Below are 16535 nucleotides of genomic sequence, written 5' to 3'. Positions count from 1 at the left end.
TTTTACTAGTTTTGACGTTTATTTATGTTTGGTATCGTGGGACGCCTCATTCCAGAACTACCTCATTCTCCACCAACCCTATGGACGGAACACACCAAATACGATCCGGGCGATATTCTACGAGCTAACTGTTCTACACCACCGTCGAAGCCTGGGGCCACGATAACGTTTCTACTGAACAGTATGACGGTAAGTTCTATACAATCACGAGTCATTTCTAAGTTTCTCTTACATTCATGATTGAATAAATTTCTTACAAAATATAAACACAGGTTTTTAGGCAGTGGTTAATATTTCAATTACCTTATTTTAATATAGAGGGTCCGCTCCGTGGTACAGTTAACAACGTGCTAGTCATGGGTTCAAGCTCCATATTGATCCTGCCCTTTCCTACTCAGGACGAAATATCCTGCTATGGGTAATCAATAAGTCATTGATAGTCAAGCCCATTAGTAGTACAGCCAGAACTTGACAAAAAAAAACAAAAACCCAATGAAAAAATTAAATATTAGAGAGACCACCGATCACACACGAGTAAAAAGAGTTTATGTCAGTTGTACTATCGACCAACATATTCCAACATAAATGAGCACGTTTGATTAGAAAAAAAGACATATGATATACATTTGTAAATATCTTCATGTATGAATGTTTTAAATTAAACATTTTGTATCTTCTGGAGTAAGCATATTAATTCACAAAAGAGGTGATATGTACATAAGTAAATATAATAAACGTTGTTGGGTTGAAGGCAACAATCTAACCAACAAAATCTCAATTATCATTGAGTTAACCAATACGGCGTTGAACGATAAAGCAAATATTATCTGATCGGATCCAGAGATGAACATGCTGCGGGAACATTCGGTGTCCAATCCCATCAACGGACAATCATGTTTCTCTTCCTATTGTTACGTCTATTTTTACTATCGGGTCTCCGTTAATCGGTTAAGCTTTGTACAACAACTGGATAAGTAAGCAATATTAAAAGATATTAAACGGTTTGGTGCGGTAGAACGCCAGGAACGAGCTGTATTGCCAGCACCAGTTAAGTGTAGTTCAACAGGAGGATGATGAACATCAACGGCAACCATAGGGAAGGGTGACACCACCAGTGGGGCACAATAATGTAGGATCTCGTCAGAGACAATTATGAGATCGAGAATGTTATCCGATGCATTAGGTATAAAGTTGATCTGAGAAAGCCCATTACTATAGATGCAGTCAAGCAAAGAGCGGCAGTTGTCCGTAATTCGTGAATTCTCATAATTGATTCGCAGTGCAGGAACGTTAGAATCATCGGTGTTCCAGGAAAGATTGGGGAAGTTAAAGTCCCCGAATAGGAGAAACGTATCGGTGGTTGCACAAGCAATATTATCTATGGTGGAGCAGATAGTTTGCATGGTAGTAGTGTTGTTTACTAAATCTGGAGGAATGTACACTACACCCGTGATAAAAGTACGTTTATTACCATAAACTCTTACCCAGAGTTGCTCAACGGTATCCTGTGTAGGACAAAGTATTGTACGTAGGTGTGAAGCAACGGCAATAAGAACCCCGCCACCGGTTGATTTTTTACTATTTTTGGTGCTGCGGTCTGTTCTATACACTGTATAATTATCCGGGAACAATTCCGAGGAATCAATCGTTGAATCCAACCATGTTTCAGTCAGGATAATAACGTCATAGTGGGTTGTAGAAACATAGTCAAATACTTGATTGCATTTAGATTTCAATCCTCTAACGTTTTGGTACAGGAACAATAATTCGTCAGTATTATTACGGCAGGCGACCCCTGTAGGATTGACATGATAGCCGTGCGATTGTGTGAGTGTAGTGTCCGTTCTTTGGCGATGGTTTGTTTTGGTTTCACGATCATTAAGTTGCGTGCGCCTTTCGTCAAGCACTGCCTCAGTGGAAAAAATGTTGTTTGTTGTAGGAAAAACAATCGTCTGGTAAGTGCAATTATTATTTACTAACGTTGTTTCAGCGCCGGTGTTCTTCGTTTCTTGAGACGTGTCAGGATGATTTGTGTGGTTGTAAGTGTGCGCGATGTGCGTGGACTGAATACCGGTGAATATTAGTGGGTTTGCGGTGTTGGTGATGTGCGTGGAGTGTGTGCCGATAAAATTGTGTGATCCAGCAGTGGCGGTGAGCGAATATTTAGCACCGTAGGCAAAGTTGTAGGGGTGGAGAGACCCATTGGCGGTTGTATACGAAAATTTGCACTCGGCTGTTGAGTTCGGTAGTCAATAAATTCACGTACTGATAGGCCAAGAGGCCAGGTGTCAGGGGAAAGAGCCTTGTCACGTAGTGATAAAGGCACTAACACTTTAAACGACAGGAATGAGAGTGTAGCCGTATTTGTACCCTGGCGAATAAGACAGTATGCTGTAGCATCGTCAATGGATAAAGCTTGTTTGACCATTTGTACAATTTGGTCACTGGTTGTATCGGGAGAGAGCCGGGAAATATACAACGCGCATTTTTGCACCGCGGAATGAGCGGGAACTATTTTGATAGGAAAAGCTGCTATATCCTTTTTTGTGCCAGTTATCACAGGTGGTGCATGAGTTTTGCGTTGAACATCGTCAATTCGCTTCGTATTGTTGTTTTGGCTATTTCTTTGATTGCTCGTAGCACCGAATGTAAACAATGCGTGATTGTCCTTAATGACATCGGAAAACAAACGTTTGGATGGATTTATGCGACGAATTTTTGCGGGAGGGTGACTGCTACGTGGAGTTTTTAGGTCAAGTTGGCTCATCCGTGCAAACCCAGTTTTAATTTCGTTAGTCAATGGCTCCATAACGGTTTTGATGCTTTCGGCTACTGTCGTTATTGCCGCCTGGAATCCAGATTGCATGGCTGCGTCTTTTACGAACTTGGTGCGCGGATTCATGAAGACGTTGTTGCAGCCAATACAGCACCAGTGTAATTGTTTATATTCCGAAATGCGCAGGAACAGATCAGCGGGAACCGAAGTGCAGCGCTGATGAAATGGAGAGTCGCACAGGCAGCAGCTGATAGATGCCTCCGCAATTTCCATAGTGCAGGCGTTGCAAATACGGGCCATTCTACGGGAAACGGTGCAGGTTGTCGTTGCAGCAACAAGAGCGATGGCGGTCAGGACGCGTGAACTCCGACGCGATCCGAAATGCGAAATATGCGCGAGTTTTTGGGTCACAGAGATAAACGCACTAATGCACGATATACGAACGGTGTTCTAAAATATTGTGATTATTGCGCGATTTTCAAGAAAATATACTGAGCGATATGCGAAAGCGACTTTTACGTTAAACGTCAAACGTCAAACGTGCAAGCATGCCAATACAATTATTTCTCAAATTAAATTTTGCTCCTTCCAGTTTGCTCTGCTTTCTAGTTTTGAGTTTATCGATTCGGTCGAGTGCAGAAATACAATCATGTTTAATCTTCGAATGATGTTTATATAGTACCTGCATTTTCTTAAAATCAAATATTCCATCCAGTTGCGAAACACGTTCCTGTCGATTCTATGAGTGTAGGGATCGAAGGGACAAAAGTAAATATAACCTTCCTTCGTCAATTTACGCCGTACACTTTTACTATTCAACGCGCGTGTTTTCTTTTACATACACGCTTTTTTCGGTTAGCTGGGTTTGCTTTCGGTCGTTTATTTTTTTTTCCTTTCGCATCAACTGTACACAAGATAACAAAGCTGAACAGATTGTCCCAAAGTCATTTAACGCACTATAAGTGAATTCGAAAGCTGTGGACAAAATCTCGAAGCAGTAAAATTCTACTCTGTTTTATTTGTACTGCACAAATTGTTTTCTAATTCAATTTCCTAGCACATACACTCTAACGCTTGTTTGTGCATGTCCTTATGATGTTCTTTTTTTATTTTTTGTTTGTTTCATCGTTCATTGTTTCAACTGGGAATATTCTTTATTTCTTGCGTTCAGTTTTCGTTGTAGAAATCTCATACTCATAATCCTAAAATACGCAAGCTTTGCGCAAGGGTATGCCGTTCAGCTTGTACAGGCGTGGAGATACTTTACACATGACAACCATCATGAGACGATATTTCAAATAGATGGAACATTAATATTTACCTATAAGTTCTTCTCCATTACGGTGTTTTTGTATTTAAGAACTGATTCTGAGCTGTGAACAAACTGTCGCCTTGATTGTGCAGCTGAATTAGAAAGAGGCATGTCTACTACCGTTAGTTGGAATCAAAGGGAACGGATGGACACGATTCAACATAGGAGAACGCAAATAAAATGACCCTTGTTGGTTAACGTTCCTTGAGGTGCATGTTCAACATTAACACAAATATCTACAGGTGGTGGGTGGTATCGTACAAGGCAACGGAAGCGTAGGAAGTGTCATCAAACTGTGTAAGACGGAATATACATTGAGTTATGGAGAGATAGGATATTTATTTCATTCACTGAATCCTTCACATTCTTGTCCAAGAGTTCCATCCCTTTGCTTAAGAAAAAAGAAGGAACCTTATGCTTCGGTACATCACATGGCAACACCCTTACGACTGCTCATGGGGATCAATGACTGATGGAATGTCTTTTCAATCGGATGAAACAACAGCACCGTATGCAAACTTTTAAAAACTTAACATACAACAACAATTACTACTACTAAGCAATAACAACTTGGAAAATCTTTTTCTTTCGACTGCGACTTCCAGAGCACTTGGGAATTGTCTAGTTTTTGAGGTGCTCAGAATTGTTGATACCGGGCCGGCCCAGACGGCGGTCCATAGGCAGGAGCTGGTGGGCCGTACTGTTTGTGTGGCTCCTTTTCGCCCTCCTTGTACTTGATGAAGTACACCTCCGGTTTGTTGGGCTCGGTAGTTTCTGGCACTGGAATTTCCAATGGTGCGGGATCCTCCGGTTTCTTAACCAGCACGTAGACGAGGGTCTTATGTTCGTCCTGTGGCTGTGGTGGAATCACCTGCTTGATCGGGGCTGGTGGAGCCGGCGCCTTAATGAAGATAATTTTGTAATGCTTTTTGGGAATGGGAGCTTCCAGTACGGGACTTTTGACAATCTCGGTCGGTTCCTCCGGTGGAACGTGCACGTACACATTCTTGGTGATCAGTTTCGGTGGCGGGCCATATTCACGGGCCGGTGGACCATATACCGTGGGCGGTGGTGGACCATATTCTTCTGCTGGTGGACCGTATTCTGGTTTCGGTGCGCCATATTCGTACTGCGGCAATTGCTGTTGCTTCGCAGGCACGACAATGCGTGCTCTCGGGGGCTCTGGTTCAGGTCGAGCTAATGCACAAACAATACAGGCAAAGAGAATCTGGAACGAGAAATAAATATGAACATACATCAATTAATCATTACGTATCGCTGGTAGTAAGAATCTATTTTAGTGAAGATTATCTACAGCTGTATACTGGCCTTAACTTAATAAAGATGCATTTGAAACATGTATTTATAGCTTTTCGTCAAACTTATTTTGATCAATATTTGCAATTATTATTTTTATTGCTACATAAACGGATCTATTTCTTTTTATGGTTCAACAAATCACTCAGCGCTGGTGAGAGGTGCGTTAGGTAGTTTCTGTCGTTCTCTCTCTAGTTTAAAGTTACTTTAATTTATTTTATTTTATTTTTCCCATTTCCTCAAAACTTTCGACCAAGGATGCACAAAATGCTTACTTATTTTATACACACTCCCATACATTAAAACACCTGTCAGTTTTGGTTCGGACAGTGAGGTTGTGCATGATCGGAGACCCAACCCTGTTTGTGGTCCAGGAAGCGGAAGCGGAGTTTGTATCGGTTTATATACCACCTTTCCGAGCTCGTTCCAAAAATGGTATTACGTGGAAGGCTGAAAATTTCCGTCGTGAATAATGTCATTGACATTTTTGCGTTGTTGTTTGTTGTCGGATGAAGAGATGGGCGACTAGTTTTTGATTTTAGCGAATTGAACACGGCATCGTTGCTGTACGGAAACCATGGAAAGCTTTCCACTACCATCGGCGCATCGTATGACGGCTTATTGTCATCCGTGGCAGTATTCCCTTGGAAAAGAGCGTAGGTGTTATGGTATGGTAAAGCCACTGGTCCTATCATCAGACACGATCGCATCGTCGTCGACGCTGCGTGGCATCGATAAGCACACCCAATTAATGCACAGCGCACACAACAAACGCGTAACACGATGCGTCAAATGCATTTCGCCATCGGACCATCGGAGGGCCGGATGGACCTTGTTTGGTTTGTTTTCACTTCCCGCTCTTTTCACACTGACCGCACGGTTGGGGTTTACGTAGCACAAAAACGCATTGTAAAATCGTTGTGCATTATTGCAACTCTGTCCAACCACTGTGAATGCAAGGTGCGCGAATAGATGATTTTTTTTTGTATTGGGAATTGAGGTGTTTCAAATATTACGTAACGTTCGTTATGGTTCCGTCAACGTGTCAGATTAATTCATTCGTTCCTTGTTCAGACGTACAACATACCCCTTAACCAGAAAATTGTGTACACATTGTTTAACAAATCTGATGAAAAGGCTAAATGTGCTTCGTAAAGTTTAACATTAAAATTATTTTTCTAAAACTGTGAATGAGTTTTATAGTATAATATAATAATAACATATATGTAATATTGTAACATAATTTTGTACTATAATAATATGATATAATAAATTGAAACATAATTTTATACAATAATATAATATAATAGAATGGAGTATAATATAACAATATAAAATACAATTTAATAAAAATAACACATAATATAATATAATATGATATAACATATTAAATTAATTATATCATATTTTATTATACTATGTTTTATTATATTTAAGTTTAATATATTGTATTGTATTATATTATATTATAATTTATTATGTTATATTATATTATAGTATATATTATATAAGCCGGTCTCGTAGTACAGTCGTCAACTCGTACGATTTAACAACATGCCCGTCATGGGTTCAATCCCCAAATAGACCGTGCCGCCATACGTAGGACTGACTATCCTGCTATGGGGGGAAATCAATTAGTCACTGAAAGCCAAGCCCATAAGTGATACAGGCAGGCCTTGACCGGCAACGGTTGTTGAGCCAAAGAAGAAGAAGAAGAAGAAATTATAGTATGTTATATTATATTTCTTATATTTCATATAATATATCATGTATATAATGTATACATTTAATGTATAAACATTACATGGAAATAGTTTTATAAAGTCGGTATGTAGGACAGTTTTGTGTGTTTTATTTGTATTTTAGTGTTGATGTAACAGAATGATGAACGGAATCATTTTTAACCAACTTTTACACTCTTGTCAGCTTAATATTGATAGTAGCTAATTAAAAAAGAAACTCCTTCTTTATGTTTATCTCATCTTAACCATCATAAATTAGAAAAAAAGTAACGTACAATCCCGGACACAAATACTGCTATTTCTTAAAAGAATGAATCTATAAACCATAATGCTGTATTGCAAATAGAAACGATGAAGCATAAAATACGTTTATCGATCAAAATTCCTAGTACAAGCGGGTTTCCTCCTAAACCAAAACAACAACGCTTTGTCCGATTTGAAAGCTCAAACCATTATTTGTTTGCTAACACCCTCTGTTGCTGCGACTAATCAGTAAATGTAACAAAATTGTCACTTTCAATCGAGTGACTTTTGGGATAAGAAGCTAAGACCCTTCCGCTGAATGAGGCACCGACTGGAGTAAAAATAAAATTCATAGAACAATCTGGAAACAGTTCGGGGAACATCAATCCCTTCAATTGCAATGATGGGTCCCCTGGGGACGGAATGGAACGAAAGGCCAATGGGAATCTCGTTCCGGTGCGCAAAAAGCTTTCTGGAAAACGGTCGCTTTTGGCGGTGGTTTTATTTGTAGCGTGCAAAAAATAAAGAAAAAAATAAACAGACGGCCAGATAATGCAAAATCCCATGGAGGTGGGGAAGAAATGGTCTTCCTTCTTCCAGCGACGGATGGCGACAAGAAAAATCACCGGAAGTTTGCATCCGCCCTCGGTGCAAATTTTTTCGTGATCGTTTTTCCAACCATTGCTCACCCTTGGTCCTACCGGTAAATCGCACGCTCTGTTGTACGTCGATATTTATTTAAATGTCGGTGGATAAGAAAAATGGGTTTCTTTCCGGCAGGATTGATCGGAGGCAAGCAAGAACTAGACGGAGCAGCGTGGAGCCTTCGTCTTCGGAGTTTCCGGCACGGGCGCTTTAATCCGCCCGGTAGGTCCAATTGATTGGCTTGCACCTTTTCCATAGCGGTTTTGCTTTAACCTGCCTCATCCTCCATGGCAACAATCAGCGGGCGCAAGCGAGAACGACAGCTTTAGTGGGGCAAACTTGAATGGTGGGAAAAATGGTTTTCCAAAATGAAATTTATTACCCGTGCCATATCACCGCGAAATGGGTGTCTTTCAGTGTGAACGAGCAGGAATAAAATCGAGTCACCGCCACGAAGACAAACAGGCTCAAGTGCCATAGGCCCCCTAGCAAGACAAACGGCATACTGTCTTCCCGTGAGGCGAATACTGTTAGCCTTCAATACTGTGCGAGAAGCTACTTTCTGGCTAGTAACCGAGCAAAGAGAGTGAAAGGGAAATTTAATACTCCCGGACCACGTCCGAGTGCTTCGCTAAAGTAAAGAGTACTCCGGGAACTCGGGAGCACCAATAACAATTAAACTGTGTGGAGTACTCTTTTGGCGAAACTTAACCGATGCAATAAGCAGCGGTATGGGTGAAATGAAAATTAAGTAAACATGCCCGACACCTTCACCTGGCTTTCATACATGACAGGACTGTTTTTTTTTTCTTTCCACACGCGTTGGTTTGTTTCGCGTCCTATTAGACGATGGTGTGAATACTCCTTGAAAGTTTGACTTTGCTCTGTATTCTCAAACGTTGTTATGCTACAAGCCGAATGAACCGCTTGGCTTAAATTGTGCCATTGATTCCTTTTGACCCGAACACACAGCATCCGGTGGTTGATGAAAATTGAGCCTGTCTTTACACATTCCATGACCGTCGGTTGAGTCTCAAAACGGAAACAGCTAAAATAATCGCCACGCGTTCAACCGTTTTATTTATACAATCTTCCATCGGTTTCAGCAGCATTCAAGTGGTGTGGAACGAACTGACCACAATCATGTCACTTTCGTCCGGTCTATTGCATTGTGCGCTCTTGCTGTTTTCTGCTTTTCCGCAAATTCTCCGTTTGTAGTTTTTCCCCGAAATTGGCAGAAAAGTGCTGGAACCGGTCCGGCCCTGGTCAAAATGTGTGAAGGCGTGAAATTTTAATGACATCTCAGGCCTGACCAACCACCCGTCGTTTTGGTCACGGTTGGTTGAATTGGTCACCGAGCCGTGTGCTTATAATTGTCCTTCCGCCACTGTCGGTGACAAACATTGGACACGTTCGCTTCCTACCACCCTGCCTACACAATGTGCGCTCGATCTACACTGATCGGGCTAGGTGTCGGGCGGCGTGTGTTCGTATGATACTGTTACGGTGGCTGTTCTGTTTTGGTTTCATGCTATGTTGTCACATTTTTATGGTTCACCTTAACACTTGGGCGTCTGTACCGGAAATAGCGATGTTACAGGCTGCCGAAATCACCTACCAAACCTGGTGTTGACTTAGGATCTGTCTCCTTCTATCATGAGCACCACTGCCAAACGGGTATTGCAATCGTTATACTAAAACAAGATGACACGAGGCGACCCTTTGTATCGGGTCGATCGATTTAATCAAGTTTTGCTGAGCTACATTTAATGATGATTGAAAAAAGCACTTCAACCCTGCGACGGAGAGTGCGAGGTAACGCATCGATATCAAAATGTGCTTAGATGACCATTTTTTTAGACACATCCACAAACACAGGAATGCAAAATGTCACCAGAGTCAAACGATGACAAAGATTTTTTCAACGGCGAAAACTTTTCATACTATGAAAAAAAGGGACCATGATCTTTGCCACGGGCTAGATTGCACCAAGAATGAAAGTAAACTTACAGTTCGTTTGTTTGTCATATTTTTTCATCCATTTGCCTCCCCTAAAAGATGGTGCCTTCTTTTGCGCTCTACACTGATTGCGGCTGCAATCAAAAGATGATGAGTCAAACGGAAGCGCGCGAAAAAGTAGTAGTTGATATCACCGCATTCGATTGTTCGGGTTGTTTCTGCGGTAATGAAATGTACTTTGCTGCGTATTACTAATGATGTGCACTGCAATCACCATGATGTAAAGTGATTATCGCATCGATAAAGTGCAGGCAGTGATGAGTTCATCATCTATTCGGGCACTCAATTATCGAAACACGTTTGAAACGTAATTACTATGTGCATCATTTTAAGCGCGACTCGTGTGGGATGAATCATTCATGTTAGAACTAGCCGTCAGATACCTCGGTGCAGAGCCATTAGCTTCCAAGCTATCCAACAAACTGATGAATGAAATTCAAATATTTGTGTGCATTTGAACAAAAAAACTTCCTGTTTGCAGTTAGACATTTGCTGAAAGAAATGTAATATAGAATCCAACTTTAATTCAAGGCTCTATCAATTTAAACAAAAAAAAAATGGAACTACGATTTCGGTGGGGAAACAGCGTCAGTTTTGTGAAGATTCATATAAAACATACGCTTTGGCGGAACCACAAATGGATTTCCGATTGCATGATTTATTCATCTCGAAGCCTTCTTACGACAGAGAATGTTTTTCGTTTTTCAAAGGCACGACGAAGCTTAAAAACTGTCGCATTGGGTGGTGTTTGACAGTTGAAGGAATCCAGTTTTCGGTGATGGTTGTGGTGGTAACCGTTCTACTTATATACCATTAGAAATGACTTTAGAATCGATAAGTAATGGACAAACTGCGACAAGGAACCGGAAAACTCTCTTCGCTTCTCTTATAATGATCCGTTTCTACGCAGAGCGGCACTACTGACATTTCGTACTAGGCGGCGGATTTTAGATACTGCTTTTTGTGCCAATTTGGCGCGCGATGCGAATAAACTTTGGCCAAAAACATGCTGCCAAACAAGCAAAGCGCTGTCTACTAGCACCGAGCGGTGCTGCTCGAACCACTGGTATGTGCATTTTATTCACAAATCATGGCAATAATATTTACATACTAAAAGCATTGACTATGGCGTGCATACTGTGCGCTCCCTTCGGCAGAGGCGCCGATGTGTGATGAAAATGTGGCCACCGTCGAAGCTCATCGACCAAGGATCAACCGGAGGTTGGTACATCAATCACCGTGTCCGCAGGCAGTCCGTGCCCATCACACTCGATGCATACAACCGCAAATGACGATGACGTCAGCGGCGACAGCCCGTTACTCATCTATATGAAAATGATCCGATTTAAACGATTACCCAACCCCCCCGAACCATATTGGCTGGGTGCGCTTTTCCGAAGCGATTTCCATTTCTGTGGATTGGATCACACTGTCGTCCAGCGTCTGACAAATACTACCAACACGTTCTGCTTTCCGGCGTGTGCGCTTGTGTGTACGTGTGCATGTGATGTTCGCTCCCTATCGCCGGCCGTACGATTTCTCATCAAAACGCATCATCCCAATATCCTTTTTGCCGCACGAATTTGATCTGAACTGAGGCAGGAGTATCATGTTGCTGTGATGATGTTTTTCGATAAACACGAGCTTCCCGGATGTGCGTGGTTTTTTTGGCACACACTTGAGAGGTAGCGAGGGATGTGTGGGGAAATTTGGAACCACGCTCTAAATGACCAAACACCGTGAGCGTTTGCTGACGATTCTTCGACGCGTCGTCGGGAGAGGATCGAACGAAGCAAACAGAATTAGAAATTGATTCCGTGCTATCGTTTGTTGATTGTTTTTCTAGCTTTGGTTTCGAATTTGTTATTTCCTTGCACGGTAGCTTGCTTGTTTGTTTATTTACTCGTTTGCGGTTGTATGCATACAGCCGAGCGAGTGGTGTTTACCATTTGTATGGCAGGTGAAATGTAGATAAATTGCGGTGTTTTATTAAATAAAGTGCAAGGCTTTACCCATATTTCAACTCTACCCACAGCCTCCCCAAATGCCGCACGTTGGCTATTTGTGCTGGAAATACTTGTTTATAGCCTTGAAAGAATGAATGAAAAGAGATGCGGAACAGTTCTCGTAGGTTCTCGTAGAAAATATGCCTGATTTGATCATTTCAATCTAGTTTTACAACCATTTATTTAATTGACATTACCGTCATCAAATACGTTTCAGCATGATTGAGCACGATTTTTATCCAGAACTTCATGTTGCGTCCGGTGCTGTGTGCTATATAAAATTGCGATTAATTTTATTTCGCGAAAAAATAATCCTTTTGGGTCATAAAATTTCATGGTGTGTAAAAAAGTGTCCATGTCCGCCCTGGCAGTGAATATGATTAGTCGTACCAGTGATTTTTATCGCTTTCAGAAGGGTCCGTCTGTCCGTTCATTTTCAATGATTTTTTTTTTAAAGATTGCTGATCGCAAGAAGTTTATCGAATAGCAGTGATAACACCCGGTTTCGATTTTTGTTTTGTTCTCCTCACTCATGATATTTAAACCCAAAAACCTTACAAAAAAGGTCATGTTTTGAGTCTTTCGGGCATTGTCTAGTGAAAAAACATACTGGAAATATCGCAGCACACATCACCCGATTGCTCGCAAAAACGCGTTGTGAAAGCACACACAACGCCAGCAGCAAGTTTCACACAAACAAAATAATAAAATGACCACCCTGACCGCACCCGAACGCAATGCCCTGCAGCATCAGGATGGATCCAGAGCTCGGTTCGTCAATTTTTCACTTATGGTCAGTCTAATTTATTAATGCTATGTTTTGGTTTCTCGGTTGCCGTGTTTGTTGGAGCGTTTTGTTGTCGTTGGTTTTAGCGTATGCTTTTTGCGTGTGCTACCGTTTCCGTGCTGTTGCAGCGCATTTTTGCCAACAAACGAGAGGTACGGAATTACTCCACACAACGTTCTGCATGCTGAATCCACCGAAAATGGAGATTAAGTCATGAAAGAAGTGAAACGAAAGCGGTACGAGATCAGAGTACGCAAATCGGGGCCAGTATTTCATGGCTCGCGAAAATCAAATCCCTTGCACACAACGACGTGGTCACAGTACAAAACAGAACGGGAAAGCAGAGAATAAAGGCAACCCGGAAGCAAACATCACAAAACAAAACTTACCAGCAAGGATTTCATGATTATTGTTTTTCACTTGTTTTATTGTTACTGACGGATGGTTTTTAGCTAAATGCGCAACAATTTTGCAAATATCGCACGTCTTTTTCGTCCGGATCCTCTCGCCTAAGCACACTCCAATGGGTGTGTGAGAGTCTGTACAAACGTACGCGCACCTACGCAGAACAAACACACGTGGTAACACGCAAACGACACTGACAACGCGATCGAGAGGTGTCCGTCAATCGACCCGAAAAACCCCTGCACCGACTATGACTGACATTCGTTCGAAGCAATTTGCTTTTATATCGAAAATAAACGAGTGGTGCGATTTTTGTACCTTGAATATGCACACCTTTACGGGCGTGGAGGGTGGGAGAAATGATGGCAGTCCATTGCGATGCAAACGGAATGTTTTGCTTAGTGCAGTCCTGCTGCATGAATTCGAACGAAACTGGCGAAATGGTACGCCCGGTAGAGTGAAATTGAAATAAATTACTCACTTATTCGGCCAGGTTCGATTGCGTCGTGTGCGTGCGATGATTACCACTCCCCAACGACGAAAGCCCTGAAAGTGAACGCATATCGGTGCGACAAATTTGTTCGACGTGACGCTTGCTACGTAGGCTGGTAGTCGGACAATTTCGAATGTGCTTGGGATATTAAGCGTCTGCACTGTGCGAAGTTCGTGCGATAGGAGGCATTGACGGCAGTGCGCGTGCCGTCGTACGATCTACTAACGCCGATGGGCAGTAACGAAAGCATTTTTACCGTTATAGGCGCTTTCTAGCAATAGCTGTTGAATGAACCAGAGAAGCTGAACTTGACCTTTATTATCGTGGTTGACAAATAATAGTACCCTTTTATGATGTTATAATAAGTTGCATAAATTCGCTCGTACCCAAAAATTTTCATAAATCATAAACGAACGAAATGAACGATTATTGTATGAACAATATTGTGTCAATTTTTAAATACGTCGCGTGTAACATAAATCGTCAGAATCAATATTTTGTTCAAAAGTAAGAGTCAAAATAAGAAAAACGCTTTTTGCAACAAAAAAGCGTTGAATAGCAAAGGAGATAGAAAAAATAACAAAAAAAACACCACTCATATAGGGCACATTGCACATTTTCGTTGCGTCTGACCCGTTGAGACTAAAGTTCATCCAAACTATCAAGCAATCATCATGTGAATTTGTTGGCTCCGAAAAAAAGCTACACAACAAACACACATCCTCGAAGCAATGGCCAGCGTACCAACATTCCGAGTTGGGAGCAATGGGACAAATTGACGGTCCGATCTCCAACCGATATGGAGTGGGGTTTGTTTTTCTCGAAACCGTTTTGCTCATTAAAAACCATATTCCAGCGGGACACGCTGGGTCGCTGCATCATTTCAACGAATTGGGTCATTTGGTGGGAGCGCATGGGCTCAAATAATGATAAAAAGTGCATAACGAAGACCGAAGCCGTCCTGTTTTCTGATGCCTTTACCATGGCGAGTTGGGGAGAAGAAAAATCCAAACCCTTCCTACAGCGAACACTCACTCGATATCCTATAAACCATAGTGTTGGCAGGCTCCGAGCCATAGGAGGTCAACATAACAACAACCCACTGCTGGTGTACGAGCCACCGCTCGCCTCCCGACCGCTTTAAGGACTCGTAAGCAGTGATATCACTTTTCCACCCATGCTGCCGGGCCTGGTTTGCTGACTTTGGTTTCGGTTGATTGCACAAGTACGTAAGCGCCGTTGTTTATGGGAAGTGGAAGTGCATAATATAATAATGAATATATGCGACAACATGGGAGTTCCGTTGGCCCGCTCCTGTTCAAGGTCTGTTCGAGTGGCGAGACATTCCGCTATGTGGGCAAAGGCACGGACTGACGAACTTGTGTGCGTGCATGTGCATGTCTGTTTTGTCGTGGCAAATTGTAGGCAATCGTGCGCTTCGGAAGGGATGCGATAGCAACTGCTTCCGCAGGCAGCTTGGAGGAGTCGGCGGAGCAACTTGCTAAAGTTGGGTCTTTCTTGTCTTGGCGACCAACCCGTGCAGTCAAATGGCGTCTTTTATCTCTTCACATCTCTTTCGCCGCTCATTCGCTGCCGTTAGTTGTTGGTGGCGTTGGCGACGGTCTCGACAGGAAGGAAAACCGGATGTTGTCTATCTTGTACGGTACATGTCGCTTCAAGACTGGCCAAACTGCGCTCCACATTCGCACAAAGGTTCACATGTTCACATTCGTTTTATCTGGTTCACTCTTTTCCGGTGCATACTACTTCGGCACGGATGCCCGATAAACGTGCATGCTGAACGTACTGCAACATACTCCACTGACAAACTTCTGCGGCTGCTTGTATGACATTTACGATATGCGAATGTATGATCTGGCTTTTTCTCGTCTGTTTCTTGACATTTTCATATGACACTGGTGTGAGTGCTTAACGGCAGCAGCAAAATACATATTGATTAGCATTATAAAATGGTCGTACAAACGACCAGTCAGGGAGAAAATTGTAGAAACAAAACGCGGTAGTAAACGACGAAAGAATTTTGCCGTACCTTTATTCAAATGCCCTTTATCAGTCCGTTCGATTAGCAGCGTTACGTGAGCAAGCGTAAGCATAGGTAAAATTGCTATTGTTTCAAAACATAATGCTTGCCTACATGGGTCACGCTTATTACGTCTCTGCAGGCTCGTTGTCTTTCTTTACGTGTATACTAATGCTCCGTTGGGTAATGCACGTTTCTTGAGTACGATTGAAATATATATAAAAGTTTTTCCCATGTGCCAAAGCTAGTACAACACTTATTCGTGCGTTGCATTTTATTCCAAACCTGCACGATGGAAAGTGCATTCGATGTATTAGTATATATTTCAAATACTGTTCCAACCTCTATGGTACCATTCTTCGTATACTGAAAGTGATCGCTTCTGAATCGATACATTTATATTGTTGCAAAAAGTTTGCTTAGTATATGTTTTGGCAAGCGATCCAATATACCAATGTACACAAAAGAAAAAAAATAGGGAGAATACAACCACAGCCAGACAAGCGGATTGTGACCAAACGGAATATATTGAAATATGGAGAGTTAGCAACATTGCTTCTTCGGCAACGTTAGTCCCCAAATATATTTGTTCGATTATTGTGAGCGCCTGCCTGAATAAGAGACTGCAAGTGCATGTGAAATAAATAAAAACGACGGTAAATTGTATGCTGCCTACATTTATGCATGTGATTTCCTTGACCATTCTTCTAGCTGACCTACTCACCTGATTTTGCATCAGTTATTGTCCA

At 41.9% G+C, this 16535-nt stretch overlaps 2 protein-coding genes across 2 annotated transcripts in view; one reads left to right on the top strand and one right to left on the bottom strand.

Annotated features, from left to right (window-relative positions):
• LOC120949711 (uncharacterized) overlaps positions 1–16535 on the top strand; it is a 115144-nt gene that overhangs the window by 45108 nt on the left and 53501 nt on the right. Inside the window, exon 5 of the mRNA XM_040367177.2 lies at positions 56–189. Within this exon, the coding sequence (XP_040223111.2) occupies positions 56–189 (134 nt within the window). The remainder of the gene's footprint in view (positions 1–55; positions 190–16535) is intronic.
• LOC120949712 (uncharacterized) lies at positions 4408–13519 on the bottom strand. The gene is made up of 2 exons (XM_040367179.2): positions 13237–13519; positions 4408–5316 (listed from the first exon to the last, which is right to left on the bottom strand). Exons 1-2 carry the CDS (start codon positions 13249–13251, stop codon positions 4726–4728), a joined length of 606 nt encoding a protein of 201 aa, XP_040223113.1. The 5' UTR covers positions 13252–13519; the 3' UTR covers positions 4408–4725.

Source organism: Anopheles coluzzii, chromosome 2 (genome assembly GCF_943734685.1).
Source record: "Anopheles coluzzii chromosome 2, AcolN3, whole genome shotgun sequence".
NCBI classification, from domain to species: Eukaryota; Metazoa; Arthropoda; class Insecta; order Diptera; family Culicidae; genus Anopheles; species Anopheles coluzzii.
Note: the sequence above shows the minus strand (reverse complement) of the source record. Positions and strands in the feature narration are given on the sequence as shown.